Source organism: Passer domesticus, chromosome 13 (genome assembly GCF_036417665.1).
Source record: "Passer domesticus isolate bPasDom1 chromosome 13, bPasDom1.hap1, whole genome shotgun sequence".
NCBI classification, from domain to species: Eukaryota; Metazoa; Chordata; class Aves; order Passeriformes; family Passeridae; genus Passer; species Passer domesticus.
This window is the reverse complement of record NC_087486.1, coordinates 13,760,176-13,785,576: the sequence shown is the minus strand read 5'-3', so window position 1 is coordinate 13,785,576 and position 25,401 is coordinate 13,760,176. Positions and strand designations below refer to the sequence as shown.

Here is a 25,401-nt window from a genome sequence, read left to right as displayed (position 1 = left end):
TGTGCTGGGCAGGGATGAGCTGCCCCAAACTCAAACCCCCCACAGGGATTTAGGGGGATCAGCACCCACCCAAAGGAAGCCATCACAAAGCCACTTCACCATTTCCAGCACCACCCTGGGCTGAGGTGCAACTTAATCAGTATCATTGAAAAACCTAAAACAAACTGCAGCAGGGTCAGCCTAGGGCCTACTCACTACCGTTTGAAAAATAAATGTATGCTTAATAGATCCAAAAACATTCTTACTCATAAAACGTTGTCCATCCTGTTTCATCACTCTTCGTTGCTAAGAGACCACTGTTTCCATTATATGTCATTAATCCGAGCTCCAGGGTCTGTGTTGAGACCAGCTTGAGTCCACCATTAGTGCCAACAGCCAGCGTGACAATCTGATTGTCCGGCATCAGTAAGTGGCGGGGCATCCCGCTGGCGTCCCGGCGCACCTTCAAGGAGTTGCCATTGTTGTCCATCACCTCCGTGACATCGTTGTCGCTGCTATAGGTGAAATTGTACAAGTACTCCCCAGTAACGAGGCTCAGAGTGTACTGGTGAATCCCATCAGCATTGAAGACATACAGCTCCTGTTCTCCTGGAGATGCAGCTTCATATTGGTTAAAGGAATTAAGAACGGGCCTGTTTTTACTGACAGCCCTAATGCGGATATTTCCGAGATCAGCTATGTAGATGGTACCATCTGGGGCCACAGCTAAGGAAGATGGTGAATTTAAGATGGCATCAGTGGCATACCCATCATCCCCAGCATAGCAATTACAGTTGACATCATTTTTGCAATCACAGTCTGAAGCTGCCCCTGCAAGAAGGCATATTTCTCCATTGGTAGTTACCTGGCGTAGCCGATTAATTTTTTTTTCATCTGTCTCACTGATGTAAAGAACTCCTGTGTGTGAGATGGCAATGGCACTGGCTGATTCAAGTGCAGAATGAATAGCCAGTTTGCTAAGAGAGTAGTCTATACCAGGAACCTGGCAGTGCATGGGGCGTCCAGCAATAATGCTAACTTGATGGTTTTCTGTGATCCGTAAAATAACATTGTTCTCTAGGACATAAAGGGAGTTGTCCATGGGATTGACAGCGAGATCAGTAGGCCACTCCAGCCGTACCTATGAGTTGCACAAATTATTACTGTAAAACTCGAAACTGAAAAGTACACTCCTAGTGTTTAAAATTCCACGTGTAACAACAGCAAATCAGTGAGGGGTTTATCAGTGTAAATCATGAAACCAAGTCATGAACGGCAACTATTTCAAACAATGATTTTGTTTTTCGGAAATATTAAAGCTACGTGCAGTTGTAACTTTGGCTAATTGTGTTTCTGTGCAAGAATGAATGCTACATTGTGGAAGCTCTACAATAATTACAGGAAAACAGGCAATTAAGACAATAACTCCCATTATCTCAACCTTATTTCTCTACAGTTGCATAAATAAACTGTGTTAGCCACAGTAAAAAGGATGGTTCACTCATTTCAGTAACAAATCAACTATGTTATCATTTTGTGCTGCATAATGTAATTCTTAAGTGGCCAGGCAGTCATCCAAAATAGATGCCCATCTCTTCTAAGGCAGAGAGGAAAAAAAATGCAGTAAGAATCTACCTGGGTGACATCCATGCTGGAATCACAGCTGAGAGGTCGAACAGCAGTGAGGTCATTGGAGCCCAGCAGGGTCGATATAATTCCATTCTGATCCACTTTTCTAATCATAGTGGCATCAACAAAATACATGAGTCCATACTTATCCACTGCAATTCCTGCAAATATAAAACCCAGGCATCAGTGCAGCAGTGAGGCTCCTGGCTTCAAGGCAGGCTTTTTCTTGTTTGCAAGATGGTGAAATTCGTTCACCTCCCCTGTTCCTCCCTCCCAACAATGCTCCACAGTTGTTGGAGCCCTCCAACAAGTTCTGCCAAAGAAATGGCATCAAGCAGGTTTATCCTATAGGGCTTTAAAGAAAACCACAGAAATCCCCAAACAGGTCAAAGACCCAGCAGAATACATCAGCTTATTTCTAGATTTGTACTCTATGATATATTACATAAACCCAATTAAAAATTTATCTCCTTATTTTACTCAGAAATTTGAGGCATTGCTTTCTTCACCAGAAGAATCTAATGGGGATGAAGAATTTTTAGAAATCTTTTAAAATACCTTCAACATTTTTTGAAAACTAGGAGGACATTGTATTATTTCTGGATGTTTTTTTTTTTTAAATTCTTTGACCTGTTTCCCTGAAAATACAGAAAGAACAGTTGGTGTTTCCAGATGAAGACACAGGGGTTGCCAGCCTATAAAAAAAGGGAAGGTTCAATGCCTGTCACACTGCGAGTCCTTAGAGAGGAAAGGCACAGAATGGAAGGGTGCTCCCTTGGAGGAACAGACAGATGCTGCTGCCTGTTGGGAAGGAGGGCAGCCTTTTTCTCACTTGCCTTTCCTGCTTTGATTTGGTGCACTGCCTTGTCCATTTCTCAGGCTGAAAATAAAATATTGATCTAAAAAAAATTCTGTCCTCAAACGCTTGCAGTGCTCATCCCACTGGGCAGTGAGAGAAGATACAGCTTCATCTTTTTAATTTCTACGTGTCAACTGAAACTACTTCCTATACAAAGAAACTGGAATCACCATTTTTGTGTACCTTTATGATCATCTAGTTATTTTCAGACACTGAAAGAATCCAAAGATGTTTGAAACACATGGCAATACACCTGATTAATTCGTCCTTACGATTAAGATGAAACAATAGGAAAAATAAAAAAAGCCTTAGAAAGAAACACATCCCCAAATCTCTGTATCATCTTGAAAACTTTTTTTGTCAGAAATTAGAAACTGGAAAGGGCAAAAATCCTTTTCTTTTTTTTCTCTGACTCTGAGGAAAAAGGAGATAGATGGAGGAAAAACTCAGAGAAAAGCCACAGCAAGCAATTTCTCTCCCCAAAGACTGTATCTCAAACAGTAATCAGTTTCCCAGTTCACACGCTGGCTTCTTGGAGTGAGTGGTACCCTGCTAATTTGTGTTCTGTTCTCCTTTTGCAGCACTCAGAGCCAGGGTAATAAAGTTTGCTTTAACTAAACAAAGCACGAACACTTGCCAATCCACTGTAATTAAAGCCCAGAATAAAAATCACTGAGCAAGGAGTGATTTAATTGCCAGATAATTATTTCCACATCCAGCCTAGCTGCACGCAGTCATTCTCTCCAGCTTCTTTTCCTCCTTTACCTCGCGGGCTCATTAGGGTTGCGTCCACTGCCTTCCCTCCATCCCCACATCTGGCTTCGTCAAAGGGCAGGCACTGCTCTCCTGTCCCTGCCACCACTTCAGAGTTACCAGCAAGGTCCTTCGTGCCCGTGAGGGACTTGACTTTGTAAATCCGTCGGCTATTGGTGTCCGACACGTAGAGGGAGCCTGAAACAGGGTCCACGGCCAGATAGTATTTATGAGCAGGATTGTTGCTTTAGAGAAAAAGAAAGCATAAAACAGAAACAGCTGAGCAGTCTAGAAACTTCACAGGCTTTCAGAGCTTGGATACTCATCAGGCACAGAAAGATCTGGAAAGAAAGTCTGACACCTTCATAGAGAGGTGAGGTCTGAAGGACCATCACCTGAGGACCTGACTTGATTAGGGCCTGGTCAGTGTTCAGAGGGATTGTAATTTTAAATCTCACTCATGCTTCTATGCTGAACCTTGCACAGCAGAGCCCAATAAGCCAGAGCTGCACAGCAGTCTTTCCTCTTGATCTCTTTAGCCCTTTAGATCTGCTCCAGGTCAATTCTCTTCGGCTTATCTGTTTCCCCCCTCCCGCTCCCTTGTTTAACTTCCTTTGGAAGCAGAAGTCATAGGAGTAGGATCAAAGAATCAGCTTCTGAGTTACTTAGATTACGCCACAAGATTTGTGAGGTCTTGTATAAATAGGAGGCAGAGGCATAACAAATTTATTTCTAAAGCAAATTTGTTCTCATTCATTCTTATCGAGAATCTCATTTACAGCAGATGAAGTTGGTTATGTAACTAAAACCAGAGACCCCAAGTGTCTGACTTTAACTCCAAACCTTCTGTTATTGAAAAACTGGTCCTCAGTTTGTGATTGGAATGGGCGCTCATACGGAAAGCTACTTCTCTTCTGAAATATATGTTTTTTGACAGCTTGTCACATTTTGGAACTACTTTAGCAAATCATCTGCAAATTGAGAAATGTCAATCTTCACAATATATATACATTCACACACACAGAACTGCAGTGCAGAAATATTTTCAAAATCTTGCCTGGCTAGTTTTGCTCAGTTTATTTGGATTTTAAGCATGATGTGAATTTTCCAGCCTTTGGAGCCTATGGGTGAGCATAAATAAGGTCAATGGTGGTTTCAAAGCATAGAAGACAAATGAAGACGGGAAGAAAAAAAATGAAGGTTACTTACCAGTAACCAGAGATATTTGCCTCCAAATATCCACACTCCTAGTTTCATGTGGCAAAAGTGCCCATCTCCAAGAGTGAGGATACACAGAGGTAAGCTATGATGGACATAAGCCATTTCTTGAGCAGAATCGCTGAAACTATAATAAAGCCACTTTCGGCAGATGGATCCATCGGCACACCACGATAACTGTGGTCATGTGGCCATGACCAGATTTGGAGGAATGAGGAGGCCCCAAAATACCACTTTCTACAGTTATTTTCCTCTATGCCAGTCTTTGACATGCCATGGGTTTAGGTCAATAATGGTTTGTTCTAAGACTGTAGAAAGTAGGAAGGAGATTGGTTGGATCGCATTTCAGTAGGCAGAGGCAATACCATCTGCTGAAGTCTAGGAGTGTAGAAATTAGAGATGAAGAAATACAATAAACAAAAAAAAATACTTGGCAGGTTTATTTCATGCATGGATCTCAGAGTACTTTAAAAAGATGGGTGTAGCACCCATTTTACAGAGGAGGAAACTGAGGCACAGAGAGGTTAAGTGGTGTAGACAAAGTTATGCAGGGAAACTAGTGACATGCTTGAGATTAGAGGACAATCTCGTTATTCCCCAAGTTTGTCTCCTTATCTTCAGCAGCAGACTGCACCTCTTCACTACATCCTTATAACATTCCTTCTCATCCCTCCAAAATAATGCTCAACCCTCTTTGCAACATAGAAAAATAGTTCTTTCCACTTTAGATATTCCTCCAGTCTCTCAGGTATCTGAGCCATACAAACACCTGCACGTTTGTCATTGCTTCCAAACTCTGCTCTGTTCCCCACCATGCTTTCCCCTTACAGTGAAGAACACACTGCTGTGGCACTGGTGCTGTGCTGGACCTCACAAACACACCCAGCCTTAGCTCAAGGCTGCCCTGCAGCTGGTGCCTTTGGCATGGCCCTTCTGAAACAAGGCACAACCTTCACCCTGGCCAGGTGGGCACCTGAGGCAGGCACAGGCTGGAGCTGGGCACGGACACTGCTGCTTGCTCCTGGAAGGGAGGGTCCTGCTGGACTCAGTGGTGAGAGCTGCTCACCCTGCAGGAATGGAAGGGTCTCTCTTTTTTCACACATGATTTTGCCAGGCTGTGCCCACCCCTGCTTTCCCTCTGCCCTCAGCCAGCCCTAGGTGTGCCTAGGATGGGATAAGACATGAGTCAGGGTAAAGAGGAATGGCAGAACATGGGATATGGGAATATTCCCTCTTCTCTCCTGCAGTCATGGTGCATCCACGGAGCTCACCCTGCCTTTCTCCTCTGGGATCTCTCCAGGGCAGTTGTGCCAGGGGTCAGTCACAAGCTTCAGTTCCAGATCAGAGAGCAGCTCACTGGGGCTGCAGACCTGTTCCATACTCCTCCCCTATTTCCTGAACTAGGTCAAGGAACAGATAGTGGAAAACTCGAAGCAAATTTTTGAGGGAATTTGACAGAAAATGACTGCTGGAAGGTAACATGCATTCACTGTGCTCCCGAAGAATCAATGAGACTATTACCTCAAACAGGGATTTGTTTTATAAATGAGTACTCAATATTCCTCAAACTGGCATTGGAGCAATTAAAGACCTCTGCCTCTCTTTTCTCCACACCGTTGCAATCTTTCACTTGAATTATAGGAGGCCAAGCATTGTAACTTGCTTTAAAAGATTTTCCATGGCATCCAGTGTTGCTCAGAGGCCTCTGCCAATAATGTCTGTGCCTCCAGCCCCCAAGTGAATGTGTGGTCACCACCACCTGCAGCCTCACTCTGCTCTCTGAGGGAGCCTGGGGCCGGGCATCAAATGCAGCTCATTCTCCCTGTTCCTCCCACATGTGCATCAAATTCTTTGTCAACAGCAGCTTTTCTTTAAGGTTAACCAAAGGAGAAGCTGTCCAGAGCAAATCTCTAAGCAGATGAAAAACTAACTAGGCTTAGTTGAAGCAAATGAGGAGCCTCCAGCATCACCAATAATCATTAGCAAATTGTGAATGAATTCACCCAGATAAGAATACTTAGGAGTGTTACTATGCCAAATATATTGTTAAGGGGAACTGATCCTGTTTAGTCCAGACCATCTATTCCAACAACTTGTATCACAGAAATGGAAAGTATGGTTTTAAAAGGGTAATGCACAGGACACTATGAAACAGTTTACAAGAGCTCTTCTTGTTCTTGCCCTTGATTTCTCCAGGGTGAACATGCTCCCTGTCCCAGGTGTGGCATGACAGGAGGCACAAGTGTTTCCTATGCTGCAGCCATCCACAAGACCTAGTGCTCTCCTCCTGACATCCAGGAAGGTTATGCCTCCCTCCTGAATCTCACAGTGACTGCTTTAAGTGGTTGCACACAGCCAGCCTCACAGGTTGGCTATTAAATGTGTTTGAAAAAAGAAATATAAACTAAATTATGGCAAAAGACAGCGGGTTCAGAAAATCATTAATGACCAGAAAATGAGTTTTTGACCTATATGCAGTCATTAGTGCTTTTGTGAACCTTTCTGGCATTTGTGAAAATGCTGTTGTAGTTTACCTTGACCATTTAGACCAATTATAGACAGCAGGGAGAGGTGTTTATCTAGAAGTTAGCTTGGGGTTCATTATACTTGCATTCTACTAGAAATTTCTAATTACTGTCAGGACTTATTGGCTGCTTTTTGACTGCATTTCGTAATTGCTAATGCTTATCATATTCATAACACACAATTAGCACATAAAAATGTTTCTATATATGGTACATGAAGAACATAACATTACACAAGAAGCACAACACAAAAAGCAAACACAATGAGGCAAACAAACCATATCAAATTATATGGGAAAGAGCTCATGTCTTACCTATGTTTAAACTCTTTATTTCTTTATAGAAAGGGAACAGAAGAAAAAAGAACAAACAGTTAGCTGAAGAATAGATGGTAAAGCAAACATAGTATTTGTTTTATTTTACAAAAGGACACAGGAGAAGATATCTCTTTTCAGCACTAGCCTTAGCTTAGTTTAGATGAAGAGTGACTGGGAGGGATAGAGCTGCAAGCTAATTCCCTATAGAATACCCCTGCCCCCACCCCCCTCCCCTCATATTTAGGAAACTTTCTGAACCACTGAAAGAATTTTCCCATGGAAATATGTGTAGCTTGGGGGCTAGGAGTGAGAGAAACTGGCAGTTCTCTGAATGCAGAACTGGGCAGGGGAAGCACTGGTTTTGGATATTGTCTGCCAGTTGGAGGCAACCTCTTTAACCAAAACAGTTTTCTAACAGGCTATTTCTAGACACATTTTTACTATGCAGATTGTTTTTCTCCCCTCCTAGTCACTAAAGGAATTGCTTAAAACAAGTTTGGATGCTCCTTGGTATCTGTTTAAGGCTATCAGAGCCAATGTTAGGGTAAAAAAGCCCTAAGCGAGCAGTAAGGTACTGTACAACGGGAGATAAACAGCATTAAGTGATCCACAGCCTACTGCCCAGCCACACAGCCAAAGGAAAAGTGCTCTCTACCTCCCACAAGAAAATGAACACATTCTCCACTCACACAGCATCTCACTGTGTTGATGTAATTTCCATTTAGGAATATGCAGTGAACAGAGCAAGGAGGTTTGTGACTCCTGAGCTGCAGCACTCCAGGCACAGCCCCCAGCTTGCAGCCCCACGTGCAGTGCTGGAGCCCAAATTCCTGCTGGCCATTCCAACCAGGCACCTTCACAAAGGGCAGCGTGAAGGAAATGTGCACACTGGGATATTCTGACATATAAAGGCACTCAAGATTTATAGGGCTCATGAGAAACCAAAATGACATCAGCTGTGAAATCTAAACAAAGAGATGTATTTGGTTTGTAATACTTGTGGATGCACTGATTGCAACATAATCCAAACTACTTGATATGAGCTGAAGACTCTGCTCTCTTTCACACTTAAATGGCTCAAATCTTCAAACTCTTACCCGTGTAACTCATGCAGATTTCAAGATGAGCAGTGAATCACAATTACTGCTATAGATTATGTTTGCTGGAATGGACCTTAATTTCCTTTAGAGGAACGGGGGGTAAAAGACATCATAATATAATCCTAAAGTCTGTAGATCCTAAAAATTTGTGTGTCAAGTCCTTTGCAGCTGTCCAACAGCATTGACAATGCATCAGCTTCATTGTTAATTGCTTCTAGTTATAACAGAAGCTAAAGAAACTCTGCTATGGAAAACAGACTTTCATAAAGGAGAAAGTGGACAACAGCAGATAAAATTCCATCTTCTATTTCTTTACTGATGTCCTTTCCAATTTTCCCTCACACATGATGAAAACCCAAGTTCCCTTCAATCTCTCTCACAGAGAGAGGAAGCAAAGTACTCACAGTAATACTGTTGTAAATTTTGAGGCAACACAAGGTGGGCTAGGAAACTGTCACTGGCTGATATTGGTCAGGTGCATAAAAATGCATTATAAGAAATATCCTAATCTGAAAATGTTTCTCCTCACCTATAAAGCTGTAGTCCTATTTACTAGAAAGCTAAAAAGATCTGAGAACTTAGAATAAAATAATTAACATATTCTGTATAATGCAGAATTATAGTGCATATTGGTATAAATATTTATAGCAGGTCACACTTCCATGCCAGCTACCTTCTGTGGTTTAAACTGAGCTGCTAGCAGAAAGCACTGGATGATCCATGACTTTAAAAAAAAAATAATATAATGAGGCAGCCTGATGGTGTATGAGGTAGGTGTCAGAGAGTGATTTCAGAGTTGAATTGGCCTGAATCAGATCTCTTTTCTTTTCTATAGAATCAGAATTCACAATAGTGACATCAACAGAATGACATGAATGGAAGAGAGGTGTAAAATAGAGCTAGGCCTTCTATTCTTAAACTGTCCAATCATTTTGCACTTTTTCCCACTAATTAAAAACTAAATGTGGAAGCAGAGGAATTGGTTATTGGTCATATCATTAAAAAACACTTGTGACCTAAATTCACTCAATGGACTTTGCAGTTATATCCAATTTCCAGGAGCACCAGTGCTGCTGCCTGAGTGGGCTCCAGGAGGGGCAGCAGACAGCCAGGGTATGCTGTTTTTCCTCATTTTCCTGCAAAGTATAAGGTCCAGTTACATGAGTTAGGGTTTGAAGCAATAGCTCTTGCCTCTCCTGGAAAAATGAAAAAAGGAGATGGAACAGAAATGGGTGAAGTGGTACATTCTACACTCATGCCTTCCCTATTAAGTGATCAAATCTTAAGGTTGGAGCAGGGCACGGGACAGGGGGAAAGAGTTAAAATCTTAAAAAGAGTTCTGATGATGCAGAATGAATCTGTGTGTTAACCTGAACTGCACTTGTCAACCTATAGAAACAGACACAAGCATGGAGAAGCAATGTGAAAGAGGATCTCAAAACCACTGGCAGGAGAAGCTTCCCTCTGACCTCAGGAGATTGTTACACCTCTGCCTGTCACTGTGGCTCAGTACCTAAGGGCAATCAATTCTAGACTTTTCAAACAAAACTACAAGATGCACTAAGGGAGGACTGAATCAGTGATTACTAACGAGACAGAAAGAGATGCTTTGTACTTTCTGTACAAGTTAATTTCTGCTCTTAAGTCCTTCACTTTAGTCACTGCTCGGGTAAGTTACAGACTTTGAACTATGCATTTCTGTGCCCCATTTCTCCACTGGAATTTAAATAAGTTGAAAGTGACAATGTTTTTCAAAATTATAAGAAGTAATGGTAAAGGCTGATTTGAGCACAGGCTCCAGAAGCGAAATGCTGAGGTGAAGCCTTACCTCAGCTCCAGTATGCTCGTGACATTCCTGGAGGGGAAGATACGCCGGATATAGTTAAAATCCCCAACAAAGAGACTTCCATCAATACCCACTGCCAGTGCCACAGGGGCCAAGAGCTTATTTCCTTCTGCCAGGCCATTGCAGCTGGGACAGGATATGCTTCTGCGGCGCCCGTTCCCCATAATGCTGGTTATCACAGCTGGCTGCTGAGTGAGAAACTGATTTTCTCCGTTGCCTTTGTGCAATATACCTAAGGACAGAGAGGAGAAGAAGTGGTTATTACCACTGTTCATTGCAGGGGACTTGAGGACTTGTTTTCTTTTCAACAGCTGCTTTTAAGGACTGTACATTGAAATGACTCTGGTGTTCAGTTTCTCAATGGTGCAAAAAGAGCAGAAGGATTTTGCAGCAGTAAAAATAAAGGTGTAATGAAGATTCAGCGTTAAAACCCACACACATACACACCCACAGACCCAAACCTACACTCAGAGTCCTTTGGTATTCATTATGAAAGAAAACCCTGCCACACAGCTCTGGCCCGGGACTTAGATGGTTTCTGAGTGGGTGGAGAAGAGCAGTTCCTTATTTGTGTCTCACTGCAGTTTCCTCTATCATGTTTTGTTTGGAATTTTGTGCCAACCTTACTGTTCTCTTGCCATCTCTCAGTCTTTCACACTTTTTTAATGGAAAATGAAAAATGAGAAATGGAGGAACCAGAGAAAATGATAGCTCAGAAAATGAAAAGATAGGAGGAAGATCAAACTCCCAGAAGGGCTGCTAAGGATCAATGATAAAAGGCAAGAGGGAAGCTGGTGGTACAGATCTCTATTAGACTTCAAGAAAATACCTTCAAGATAGGATTTATCTTCAAAATATTTGTTCAAAGAGCAGACCCCTGCTCCAAGAAGGGAGTGGATTTTCTGACAGTGTGACCATATTCTGTGTCATCAAAAACTGGGGAAATCTGGCTGGAAACTTTCAGCCTTGTGTTCTTGTGGGAATGAAGTTGTACGATCCTAACATAACTGGCTCCCCACTGGTGGCAACATTCTCTGTTGGCATGCACTACCCAAACATGGATCCACTGCCCAGCACTGGAAGTGAGTTCAAATAACCTGATCTTGCCAATTCTGAACAATACTTCAGATTTATTAAGCAGAAATACATTTTGTTATTTAGTAATGAGCAGCAGGAAGGCTGCAAATGACACTTTGCAGGGAACAAATAAAATGTATTCTGAGCATTCAGCTCCCAAAGAGTTGTTAGTAAAATACAAAGATCAAGAAGAATCAACTTAGGATATGGGAAAACAAAAAAAAGTGAGGAAAAAACAAATGGGTGACTAATGAGAAAGACAAAGGAGACTCAATATCTTGTCTCAGACTCATACTCCTTGTAAACTCCCTCAGGTTAGGGGCAAAAGGAGCTCAAGCAAAAGGAACCAGGAACAGATGTGGTTAACATGAGAAAAACAGGGAAGACAGAAAGATGTTACAGGGGAATAAATGAAAAAAAGAATAGAGGATAAAGATTAGGACTTTAAGAAATTCAGCCTGTCCATAACAGTAAAAAATGTCTTAAAATTCTACAGAAATTTTCTGACAACTGAATTATGCCTCATACTTTAGTGAGCTACAGATGAAATAAAAAGAGTAGAGAAATAGCATTTTTGGGAGTGTAAGTATAATGCAAATAAAAACTCCAAGTAGGACAGCAATGGAATGAACTAACTCACCACTCTTGACATTAAGGACATGATGTTTATCCAGAGACCATCCTCCTAAGTTTGAGGGATCCAGTTCAAATCCTTGCAGCAGTGCTGTCCTCTTCTCCCATAAAATGAGACTGGGGCAAGTCTCATATTCAAACCCCACAGACACTGAAATGAAATAAAATCTAATATACTTGCTGGAAAAACACTGAATTAAATGTCCAGAGCACATTCAAATCATCGAGTATTCCAGTCCCCCAGCCCCCTCAAGAAGATGGAGTGATTATATTCCTCACTTTTATTCTACAATATTATATTCAGATCTTTGACTAGACACAAATTTGAAACTTCATTCACATGTACTCTGCAGGGATCTGATCACTTCTATTTTAATAGCTCACACTGGGAAGTGATGGGTTTGCTAGAGGACAGTGAGAAATAAAATTTGTAAAATATAGTAAAATTTTATTAAATAATTAAAAATATCAGATAGCAGGACAAGATAAATTCTTAATTTTCCAGATGTTCACAGCATTTATTTAGCATATTCACTCTACATACTACATACCAAAGGGCACTGAAAACTTCATGTGCATTTAAGCACAATTATACTGTGAGCATTACACAGGAAAGCAATATCCCATGCAATAACATAAGAAAGAAAAACTATAGCAAAGAAGAATTTAGAAAATTTAGAAAATAATTAAGATTAAAAAAAAAAAAAATCTGATCTTTCCACACTGGCACAGCTCTGATGCTCATTTTTAACACTGCTGTATTAAAATTATTCAGACAGTCAATGAAAACTGAAAAATATTACGATGATCACTCTTCTTCCCACCCATTAGAACCAAGCTAACTAAAAATAGCTGTAGAACTACAAGACTGAACAGCATTAGAGGAACAGCATTTTCATTTCAAATGTGTTATACCACAAGAGACTACAATAAGGCTATGTGTGAAAACCCAAATGCACTGCAGACTGCCAGCCACTCCAGCATGAGGGCCATTTTATAAGGAAAGAAAATAAAATTGTAATGCTGGATTAGGTTTCCCCTAAGTTCCTGTGGCCAGTTTATCCTATTGCCTGGTCTAAATCTTCTAAGTCAGGTACTGAGCAGGAAACCCAGGCATGTTGATGGAATTTAGACCCTCTGAACATGATCTTGAATGTGTAAAAGAACCATAATACAAAGATAAATTGTGTCAGGGAGACAAGAACTGTTCGGTCTAAATGTTCTCCTCCATAAGAAAGTTTGCAGTTTTCTTATTTAGAATTATAGGTGTTTCTTGGAAAGTTTTAGAGCTTGTATATGTGACTTACCTACAGCATCTGACAACCCATAAACCTTCTGACCATAGGCATCTGTTTTGTCCCAGATAAATGTATATGCCAAGTTGGGAGATGCCTGAAATGATTTTTGGAACAAATGTCCTTCTACTGCTACCATCAAATGAACTTTGATCAGATTGAGTGGCACAAGTGTCTGAGTCATGATGATCTTCAGCAAGGATTTGTATCCAGCAGTGCGGGAGCTCAGGTAGCTGAGCTTTATACTAGAACCAGGAATCTCAATTTCTTCATGAAGAACCTGGGAAGGAAAGAGATCAGACACTTTACATTAATGTTTTGGGGTTTTTTTTAAGGTATCACCTTGTGTATTCTTATGAGCTTATGTCTTTTTCTTACTGGGAGTGGATGTCCTCAAACCAACACAGTTCAGCTGACATTTCTGACAAATAATTATTTGGTGTCTGGATACACATCTTTTTAAGAGCCCACTGCTGGCAAAAGGGCAAATAAGCACAAACATTTTTACTGCAAGTTATATGCAAGGGAAACATAAGAAATATAGGAACCACCAACTTCCACTAACAGTATAAAGCCTCACTGCATACAGCAGTGAAAAAATAGCACCAATAGAGTTTGCCCTTGTCCTAAGTAAGAAATAACATGCCAAGCCTTTGCAAAATTCTCTTGAAACACCTAAGCTGGCAACTGAAATACACAGATATACTTGATATGTTGTATGATAATGGGAGGGTGCAGGGTGATCAAAGATAAATGTGTCTGAGGGACATAAACCTGGGCTGCCTCCTGCAGCCCTCATTAGAAAACCTGGTATCTGTCAGAATGAATGCAGCTCTGCAGAGACATTTGCTGTAGCAATTGCGGAGGACACGTGGCCCTGTGCTCAGGTCAGACCTGTCACCTGACCATTGATTTCTGCATCCCTTTTCACTCACACTGTTCTTACCTGGGTTTCTGGCACAATGGGATTGCGGCTGGGAGCATCACTAAAGAAAGTTGAAAGTGGTGAGGAAATGATGACTGGGTCAGGACGGACAAAGCCACTGAGATCACAGCTGGGAATGGAGTTCTCCTCTGTCTTCATCACAAGTGTGTCCATGGCATAGAAGCTGTTCCAAGGCAGCCACACTGTCCTTTCCTGGCTCATAAACGGGGCCCGTTCAAAGTGCAGAGTCAGGGATGCTCCACCATTTGCAACCAAGTCAAACCTAGAAAAGCATGGCCTTTAGAAGTGACAAGACTGAGGAATTCCAGTAATCACATTCCTGGCTAATGAGACAGCTACAGAGGCATACCGACAGCCATGGGTATTTGTCTGGTTTTGGCTGGGATAGAGTTAATTTTCTTCCTCGTAGCTGGCGGAGTGCTGAGTTTTGGATTCAGGATATAATGCTGATAACACAGAGATGCTTTTATTATAGCAGAGCAATGTGCACACAGAGTCAGGACCTTTCCTCCTCCTCTTCATCCCATCCCACCAGGGAGCAGAATGAGAGCCAGGAGGGGACACAGCTGGGATAGCTGACCCCAACTGAACTGAGGCATATCCCAGATCAAACAGTGCTACTGTCATTATATAAACTAGGGGAAAAGGTGCTCAGAACCTGGCTGGGAATTAATTTATCTTTCTGTTATTTTCCTTTTTACAACAGTTTTTATAATTATTATTCCAGTTATTAAACTGTTTTTATCTCAGTGCAAGATTTTTCTTACTTTTACCCTTGTGATTCTCTCCCCACATCACCAGAGCTGGGGAGAATGAGCAGACCATGATTATGTTTTAAATGTCATGGTTCCAATGATCAATAATGGCATGTGAACCTCTGGCAACTAAACAGCTGAAAACTAGCCAAGACAAGCAATGATTTGAAGTCACTTGGACAAAGCTCATTCCGATAAAATTATAAATTCTGTATTAAATATTTAAAAAAATACCCAACAAACAAACCACCACATTTATTATCACAAGTCACCTTTATATAGAAACAGCAGAGAAGCCAAGTGCATTCTGAGCTGGACACTGAATTATCCCTTTCCTAAAAGATCCTGTCCATCAAACATAAAATGGGACACATGGCAGTAAGAGAGCAATAATGAGAAGTGCTCTACAAGTAACAATTCTTGTCCCCAAGATAACTGATCTATCATGTTCCAGAGAAATTAGGTGTTTATTCCCAACCCCCTACACAATCACAGCAGTAATGTGGAGCTGCACAGGCATTTCAAACCTGGTTTAAATGAGAAATGCTTCCAGGTTGTTCTGACAACAGAAAGAGGCATCAGCTCTATGTAAATGCTGGCAATGTAATAAATTACTCAATGATGTCAATAATCTATGCAGATTTAAATATAGTTCAGCTCACCATTTACTGCAATTTTAAACAACTGAAATCAACATTATACTTTTACAATAACAGATTAATATTCTGGAAAGTATGGAACTTAAACACTCCCTATAATTCAGTTGACTCCTATTAATTGTATCAATTCCATTGTTTTTATGCAAGAGCAAGATAAAATGGCAAATGTTTACAATGCCTGTGTCAGATAAACTGTTTTAGTTACCAGAGTCAGTAAACCAGATAAACCATGACACAATGACTTTTGTTTATCTGAATTTGCGTGCATTTCAAATAAGCTGATACAAGAGAGAAAAAGCACTTTTTTGCACAGCAGGAAATTGTCTAAATATATTCAATTAGAATATTTTGATTACATTCTACCCTGAAGAAACTCAAAAGAGAGTGTATCTTCAAAAGCAAAGAGAAGCAGAAGGGAAATTTTAACAAAATATACTATTCTATAATGATGTTTTATTTTTTTTTTCCTAGAAGTGTTAGCCTGCTCTGCATTTTAAAATAAAATATTTCTTGTCTCAGCTGGATATTGCTGTAGCCCACAAATGTTTTCATAGATACAGAGCAATTTATTTGAAAGGAGTCTGCCTGCTAACACGTCATTATCAGAAGTCAGCCTGTTCCTATTTACATGCAGTTAGTATTCAAAATGCCGCGTGAAAAATTACTTTTGTGTTTACTTAATAGCTCTTTGCCCTGGGAGGAAGGCAATGCCTGGTACCACATGGTTCCATTAGATCACACCATCTGTTAATCAGCAAAGACACTCCCCAGCACACAGGGGCTCAGTGGAGCAGGGACACTCACGTGCCATCCTGGCGAGTGATGGTGTAGCCGTACTTTGGATACTTGACAAACGACACGTTGACCCCAACCAGAGGAGTCCCATCTGTAGTCACCACTTGGCCTCTTATGAGAGACACAAGACTGGAAAAGAAAGAGAATTAAAGGTATTGAAGCTAATTACAAAGGGAGGTTATGTCATTTATAAGTGAAGTAGTGGAACACCTGTACCTCATTTACTCTAAATACAGTTAAAAGGTTTTTAGAATACTGAGGGACCACAATATTGCCCAGCTCCCTCTATACACCTAAATCAAGAAAATGCTTGTTTATGCAGTGAGAAGTGCACACAGAATGGCAGTCAGTGCTTTTCTTGCCTAACAAGGGTTTGCCTCATTGTCTAACGAGGCTTTGCAGAGTGCAAAGCTCCCCCCATTCAGCCAGGCCAAAGCTGTGCCCCTGCAGCCACACTGAAACTCCAGAACTCCCTGCAGGCTACAGTACCACACCTGTGGGTCCCTGCCACACTTGACAAATGTGGTGCAAAGCCACATCTCTGTTTTCTACCACCAATTCTTCATGTTCACATTCCCTCAGCTTAGGGAATGACTGATACCTGTGCACTGCATTCCAGCCTGGTTTGGAACCCTTGCTTGCACTTTGCAAGAGGAGGATTTGGTTTGACGTCCAGCTTTACACCCAGGCAAGACAAAGCATTTCTTTGGCCAGCAGGATAAGCAGCTTTGTTTAACCTAAGGGAGATGAAGATGAGCTATTTCTCTAAGAGGCACAGTCAGTTTTTTCTCTTTGGCAAGTGCTCTGCTGCTGCTAAGTGCACAGCAGGCACAAAGTGCTGCTGCTCCCAGCTGGAGAGGAGTTTCCAGCCCCTGGCTCCTTTCCCTTCCATCTTCCCTGAGCCCTGAGAGAAGCAGACTGGGAGGGGGAAGCTGTTTGGTAAAAGGGCAATGGAAAAGGAAAAGCTCTTTATAGATGGCTTCCACTGCTACACTGGAAATGTGAAAACTGGAGAAGGTGAAAACAGGGAGAGAGTGAAGTCCCCTTAGCCCATAATCTCAGGGATTGTAAAATTGCACTTTGCTGTAGTCATGGGTGAAAAGATTTATATATTCACCAGCCTGTGCCTCCAGCATGAGCCTCCAGCTCTGCTCTGCTGACAGAAGGGAATGAAGAACCCTTCCCAGCAGGACTGGGGCTGCTCCCAGAGCTCAGGCACAGCACCCTGAACCCAGCCTGTCTGAGCTGGACACGGGGATTAAACCAGGCTCAGCTTGCCTGGACACTGACAAACGCTGCTGGGCTCTGGGGGGCCCTGGCACAGGACAGCTCCCTCCATCAGTCACACCAGGCATGGTCTGCAGCTCTTTTCTGCCCCCTCTGAGATGTTCAGGGGCTGGGAGGTACAATTCTAACTGTATTATATTGGCTATTTAACAGCTATTTCCTCATATTTTTATTCCAAACAGGGTGCAATATTTTCTTCAGTATTACATTTAAAAAAATCTAATGAATAAAAACGAGCCATTTCTGTTACTTTTCTTGTAGGACTTTCAAGTGCTTCTTGACCTGTCAGGTCAATTTTTAATTTGCTAAATCAACATTTTGTAGCAGAATATATGGAATTTAATAGAAATTGAAACCTGTTGAGAAAAATCTGCTTGGGAACACATTGGACCAAGATAATTGTCTTGGCATTATTCATTTTACTTGAATTATTCTATGTGACAAACACATAGAAATAGTTGCAGGAAAAAAGTCACTCAAGCTTCTCTGGGGAAACTGTGCAGAAAGTAGATCTAGAAAGAAATTGTCAGATGGCAGAGGAAAACTAATAATGCCCATGACTTAATTTTTTCTACCTTCAATTTTAATATTTTAGTAAATAATTTGAATAAAAATATTTTGGTCGATTATATTCCTTTTTATTTCTAAAATTCTAAATAAGGACCACAATGGATATTAGAATAAGCTAAAATGTAGCTAAAATACAGATTTATAAGAAGTAATGTTTTGACTAATTATAACACATATGATCACCTTTCTTTGGTAAAAGTGTAACAGAAAAATTGAACTAATACAGGAATTATATACATTTTTTACCAAGGAATTTAAATGTGTAAAAACACATGGCTTTTTTTCCCCCCTGAAAGCATAATTTAATGTTCTTTCTGCACAGAAAAACAAAAAAAGGGATTTACCTATTTTAGCAATCAATAAATTTTGTTATTTATACCTTTAGCACAGTAAAAAAACACGTTTTTCTTAAACTAAGACTGGGAAAAAAACCCAAACCATTATTTTGTACCACTTTTTCATGTCTTTCAATGGAATGACAGACTGAGCTAAGCAAACAGCTCACAACTACAGGAGCTACTTTTTGAAACAATGGCAGCTTCAGTATATGGAAAAGTTGGGAGTTCAACTTTGTGGCACTTTTAAAAGACAAACCCATCAGTTCTAAAACTTACAATTTGACACTGTACATTAGATTTGCCTAAAATTGGCACCAAAAATAGCAGCTGAGCTATACAATTACCAGAAGTATATATACCTCAAAACTTAGAGGTGAAGGCCAATTTTAACATCATTAATAGGTCATTTGCAAAGATATGTTAAAATCTGCAGAGTAGCTCAGAGGAATAAAACAGAACTAAGAATCCTACCATGAGGAACATAAGAAAAAATAAAAATCTAAAGTTTCCAATGAGTTCTTTTGTTTTTAAAGGAGCCTCAGGACTGAAATGCTCAGCTCCTGTATAGTTTAGAGCACTAATTCATAGAACCACAGAATGGGTTTGAAGGGACCTTAAAGATCATTTTGTTCCAACCCCCTGCCATGGGCAGGGTCATTTTCCACTAGACCAGGCTGCTCCAATCCCTATCCAACCTGGCCTTGAACACTTCCAGGATTAAAAAAATGTGAAAGCAGAACAATTTTTTTTTTTCTATTTTTTTAACAACTCCGTGTGTATGCATGGAGTATTTTATAGAATAGCATAAAATCTATATTACATAGGATAGGATCCAACAGGGGTTTCCTGATGGAATATGGAAATGATTGTGTGCAGCATGGGGGTGAGTACAATGGGGACCTGCCTGGTGTATCCAGAAACATTATGATCCTCTTTTCACAGACAAATATTTAGGGACATGCTCTATATCACCCACTAAGCCTGTAATAGGATCCTGACTGAGAAAACAGTGTCCTGTAATGAAGTGCAATCCTTTGGGTGTTATGTCAAATGAAGCTCTTTCTTCAGTTTTAACTTTAGTGATATGAACATAAATAATATACTCATCATTTTCTTAGCATCTTTCCATGGAGACCTATTTATATAATATTGATAAATACCAATCTTCTTGTAAGCGTACAATGGCATCAAATATTAATTAATGATGTGCTGGCTTTTAGATTCATTGAAAATATATAATTAATAATCTTAGAAAACATGCACAGAAAAAGAAAAAAAAACAAGAAGAAAAAGAAAACCTAGTCAGGTGGATCAATGCTACAAGTAAAATGGTTTAATGTAAGGAATAAATAATAAAACTCCATAAATCAATGGATTTTAAAAATTATTTGAAATGCTATTCCATTATTGAAATTTGTGCTAATGGCAGTACATTAAAAATGAACTGGAAACTAGTTAGTGTTTTCCCTTTCTCTAGACTGCAGTTTTCATAAAATATAAACCTCAGAAGCTCCTGCTCAGTGGAAGAAACCTTCTTCTGGGCATTGCCAGACTCTTGAAATGCTAATCAAGCTCTGTTATAAAATAGAGGCCACATCATAAACTGCACCAGCGTGGCCTAGGTGTGATCAATGCCTGAGATGAAGCACCTGCAGCAGCAGCTCCTGTTAAACCACAAACAGAATCACTTGCAGAAATTTTCCCATGCAATGCACAGATCTGGTGTGTCTTAGGTTGGAAATGGGTGCGTGTATTCTATTCCTATCTGTCAGAGGTGGGGCAGCACTCTTCTGTTCTTTGGGCAGTTTTCTTTATCTCTCCCACAGCCAATCCTCCCTCCAGCAGATCTCTGCTGTCCATGGCCACTGAGTGTCCCTGCAGGGCTGATCAAATTCCATCATCCCATGGGGAGATGCTCTGCCCAGGGCAGGAGCCAAGCATTCCTACCTGGATCCAATCTGAGCCTGGAACAGCACAGCAGCCTTTGCCCACTGCATTCCCAGAGGAGCAGCTTTCTCCTGCCCTGCATTCCCAGAGGGAGACCAGGCCCATCTCCAGCAGCCCTGGAGCTCCAGAGGAAAACTCCAGCCTTGTGCAGGATCCCTGCTCCAGCAGAAGCACAGCTGGCACTGCAGGAGGGCTGAGCCCCCCTGGGATGGGGCTGTGCCACCACCCTGACCCACAGGGCGACAGGGCATGTTCTTACCCTGTCAGTAGTTTTTTGTTGTTTGTACTATTACATTTGCATTTTTAGTTTTCCTAGTAAAGAACTGTTATTCCTATTCCCATATTTTTGCCTGAGAGCCCCTTAATTTCAAAATTACAGCAACTGGGAGAGAGGGGGTTTACATTTTCCATTTCAGGGGAGGCTTCTGCCTTCCTTAGCAGACACTTGTCTTTTCAAACCAAGACAGGTGTGATGTTCCCAGCTGCTACCTGCTGCTGAAGGGCTTTCTCACCTGCTTTGAAGGGCTTTCTCACCTGCTGTTGAAGGGGTTCTCCCCAGGGATGATGTGGGTGCTGTCCTTCCCCACGAGCAGCTTGATGCGGTCGTAGAAGGACCGGACGGCGGCGGCCCCGGCGTGGCTCTGCTGGATGATGTCCAGCGGGTCCCGCGAGCCCCGGCACAGCAGGCTGTTCTGGCAGGTGGCCTGCAGGCAGCAGTCGGGGTCCAGGCAGTCCACCAGGCCATCTGAAAGGTAACAGGCACCACTGAGATCCAGCACGGAGCTGTGGAGCAGCAATACCCATGGAAAGCTTGGGAAAGCTGGGAAGAATGGTTCACTCTTCATACCATCCCCATGCCCCAAACCTGGTAACTCAGTCAACAGTGCCATGAGGATGAGGCTTTTGAGCACACTGCTTAAAACCACTACAATTAATTTAACCCGGAGTTAGATGAGGATAAATCCCAAAAAATCAAAGGCTGAAATTAGGCAAAAGGAAGTGGAAGCAATAAAGGATTTCTGTTTAAGTTATTAGCTTCTTTGGCTGTTTTTATTTTATTTTATTTTTTGTCTTGAGAATTATGCTGTTTGATTTTATTTGTTCTATTTGAGGAGCTAAGAGGTGATAGGGATGACAAAGCTATCATTAGCTGAGTAAAACACAAATTACACTGTAGCCATTTTGGCAGTTCCCAGGGAAGCACTGCTGGAACTCCCACCTCCCATGGACACCTGGCTCACAACTTGTGTGCATGATTGGATAAGGAAAGATCAGTCACAAAATTGGTGGGTTCAGTCATCATGTTACAGATTAGGTTATCAAGAATATTTTTTATGATCCATTTTTAAGGAAAAAAATTAGAATTTTTACACTAGAAATTAAAACGGAATCAAGGTAGAGATCAACCTGTATACTTAGATAAATAACAATTTTAGCACATACAGTAACGATTCTATCATCATCTCCTCACTTCGTATCATTATTTAACTGAAATATATTCTGTCAATGGAGTTCTACTGATTTTATTAACCATTTGCTTTGAAATATTATAATTTCTAACAATTTACAAACATTTGTTCATCTACTCTGGCAAGAATCAGGAGTTCAATCTGCAATCTACTTATGTCTGTAAAACTTCCCAAGGTGTATCAATCTGATTTTTGAATACAAATATGGCCTGGGCATGCATTCCAAATCATACACAAGAGAGAGCATTCCAGTATGGGAGCAGACAAAAGTACCTTAGGTTAAGATCATGACTCATGCATTTTCAGGATTTTCCAGAGGACAACAGACCAGCAAAGCAGCTAGAAAAATAACTGGAAAAACAACAACCTAAAGGAAAAGAAACAATCTAAAACTATAAAAAACATTCTTATTTTACAATTAGCCTTTTATTTCCAACCCATTTTGTGTGCCTGAAATGACTGTGCCTGACCTGATTTAAAAACAAAATTGCCAAGTTATGCTGACAATGTTTCATTCAGGCCTCTAAGGAGATTTAAGTCAGACAAACAATGTTGTTGTGAGAGCTATATGTTGCTTTAAGGTCACTCGCCTATTCACATTAAGAGCTCCATTCATCTTGAAATTCTTTCTAACAAGGCTGCAGGATCTTTCTGTTCTGCTGCAGCTAATTTTCTCCCCTCTTTATATAATCATTCTGAGGACATCATTAGCTTCAGGGTATAACTCAAGGCAGTTTTCCCGTTAAGCTCTGAGAATTCCTCAGCTTCTCCCCCAGTCTGTGACACCTCTACAACTGTGAACAGAGCTTTGCCCACTGTTAAGTCCACGCAGCTCTCAGATGACCACCAGGCAAGGAAATCCTATCAACACACTAGAAATAACAGGCACACCACAGGATATAAATTTCTCCCTCTGACAAATTTACATTTACCTATTCGAGCTGCATCCTATTTTGGCCATACCTGTTATTAGAGGTGAGCAAAAGTTCTGCCTGTAATGATCTCATCATGCAGACGATTATGGGATGCTGTAGCCAAACACTTGTGATGACACCATGAACTTGGAATGGGCATATCAATCCCTCAGGCTCCTGTCAGTCATGTGAATCACATCTTTATGCTCACGAGCCCCCTTGGATATTGTCTGACATTGCAATCTTCAGTAAATTACCCTGCCACTGCCAATCTCACCGTTATCTCACAAACAATCAAGCAGGCAATCAAACTGCTCTGAATTGCCAGTTCAGGACCTGGGAGGCTGGAAACATCTCCATTCAACAGCAGGGAAAAACCTGCCTGTGATTCCTTCAATGTAAGAAGGTTTTGCTGCAGTTCTGCAGTGAGTTTACTGCAGTTGTGAAGTCAGACTCAGATGCTTTCAGATGCTTATAACAATATTTAGAAAAGACAGGCACAGAGCATAACACAATTTACTTTTTCTAACATTGTTACTTATATGGCTATATTCTCCTGTAGTAATTTATCCTCAGATAGCAAGATCCAGGATTTAGGGTATTTTCACCTCATGTGAACTAGCAGATCCAGCTTGTTTCAATAGCAGCAGCAAGCTCTGGGTCTGCTCACACACAGCCAGGCCCTGGGCACTGCTGCTCAGTATCAAAGGCTTAGACACCACTGTGCTGCTCACATCCACAGCTGCTGCTCTTATTGACTTTGCTGCTCTGAAATCTCTCCTTCCATGCATGAAATAGTAGTGGTTCATGTCAGGATATATCTGCTTTTAGCACCACGTTTGCCTAATTTGCTATCTGGACTATTATCACAGAATGGCTGAGATTGGCAAGGACCTCTGGAGGGGATCAGGCTCAGCCCCCTGCTCAAGCAAGGCTACCAGATGCTGTTTGCCAAGGTTGCCCATACAGCTTTTGAAATGTCTTCAAGGATGGAAACTGCACAGCCTCACTGGGCACCCTGCTTCACTGCTCAGTCACTGGACAAAGAAGTGACACAAGTGACATTTGTGCCTCCTCAGGTGTAGGTTTCTTTCAGCCCATTTCCCCAACTATATTGTACTGTTAAATATGAAGTAAACTGTAACAGAATCATATATTTGCATTAGATTCAGCTGATTAAAACCTGAGTTAGAAAAAAAGAACCTTCTCTAAAAGAAAATTCTGCTATTAACATAAATTTTAATTGGAATTCAGTACTGTGGGTTTTAATATATATTTCAGAGCTTGTTATCCTCCAAATTTCCTCAGGTATGCTGAATTATTTATATGGTTAATTCAATGACAAACCATCACCACTTGCCTCACAAAAATACTGCTGCTTTTCATGGCACACACAGCTGAGTTTGAAGTGGGCAGTGACCTCTCTGATACTTTGCATGCTAAAGGGAGGAGACTGGAGAGGGAGCTAAGATGGTGCTGAACCTCCTCCAACAATCTGAGACCAACTCAAGTCCTGACTTGGCCTTAACTGAGATGAAAGAAATAGGAAATTTTGATCTGATTTAAACTGGCAGCACAGGATTAGCTCTCCATTGCTGTTCATGGTTTTTCTGAATTCCCAGATCTTTTCAGAAATGAAGCAAGTGACATGGTATCCCTCTTGAAGAGTTCCCTTGGCTAATGGATCCACACATTTCTCAACTTTCTGTGAAATTTTTTCCACAAGCTTTTTGTCAGACTTCACTTCACAGCATAGAGAAAACTTCAAAGAAATACTTGAAAATAGATTAACCTACTCATGCATGTCATATTTATCACTGCCTTATTATTGTGTTCCTCTTGACCATCATTAGAAGGACTAAAAAAGCCCTCAGGAGGAACAGTGATATATTTTACCACATTACTGATCTAATGTGTTTAGAACCTCTCAGCATCAGTGTTCCAGTGTCACTGAATATGTTTCTCACCGTGTCCAGGTTACTGGATTGCAGAGCTAGAAAGGTGCTGCACCTTTCTGCAGAAAGTTGATGCTTGAGCTATTGGGGTTTTTAAATCCCAGTGAGTAAATTATCTACAGTTTGCACACTTCTTCCAGTACCTGCAGGTTGCGCTTCTGGTTCAATTCACGATGCACATCAGAATGAGTGAATTTGACCTGACATCCAACTTGCTCAGCCAATCCTTTCTGTACCCAGCAAGGGACAATTCTGCTTCTGACCCAAAACTCCTGAGCCCACGCTCAGCAGAGGGCATCCTTACACTTCACTAGCTGCAGGAGCTGGGGACTTTCAGAGCCTAATTCCTGGAAATTTTTCTTTTTCCAATAAACATTTCAGACTGATGATTAAAATGGAGGTGGGGAGGGGGGAACAGCAGCTACTACAAACCCTGAGGGCAAAAGGGTCTTTGATCACTCTAAGGGCAAATTAGTTAATTTATCATGAACCGATTTTAATTATGTGCAGTATTAATATACCCAAGGTGAAAGAA

At 41.2% G+C, this 25,401-nt stretch overlaps 1 protein-coding gene across 25 annotated transcripts in view; it reads right to left on the bottom strand.

The window, feature by feature from the left end:
- Positions 1-25,401, bottom strand: part of TENM2 (teneurin transmembrane protein 2) — a 1,348,016-nt gene that overhangs the window by 21,739 nt on the left and 1,300,876 nt on the right. For 21 of the 25 annotated variants that reach the window (XM_064387797.1, XM_064387800.1, XM_064387809.1 and 18 more), the window contains 10 exons: positions 21,063-21,273; positions 16,396-16,515; positions 14,178-14,439; positions 13,244-13,511; positions 11,944-12,087; positions 10,209-10,458; positions 7,278-7,298; positions 3,233-3,465; positions 1,615-1,769; positions 246-1,120 (listed from right to left, as the gene is read on the bottom strand). In XM_064387797.1, coding sequence (XP_064243867.1) covers positions 246-1,120; positions 1,615-1,769; positions 3,233-3,465; positions 7,278-7,298; positions 10,209-10,458; positions 11,944-12,087; positions 13,244-13,511; positions 14,178-14,439; positions 16,396-16,515; positions 21,063-21,273 — 2,539 coding nt within the window. The remainder of the gene's footprint in view (positions 1-245; positions 1,121-1,614; positions 1,770-3,232; positions 3,466-7,277; positions 7,299-10,208; positions 10,459-11,943; positions 12,088-13,243; positions 13,512-14,177; positions 14,440-16,395; positions 16,516-21,062; positions 21,274-25,401) is intronic. The other 4 variants (XM_064387808.1, XM_064387811.1, XM_064387813.1 and 1 more) reach the window with 1 other exon arrangement.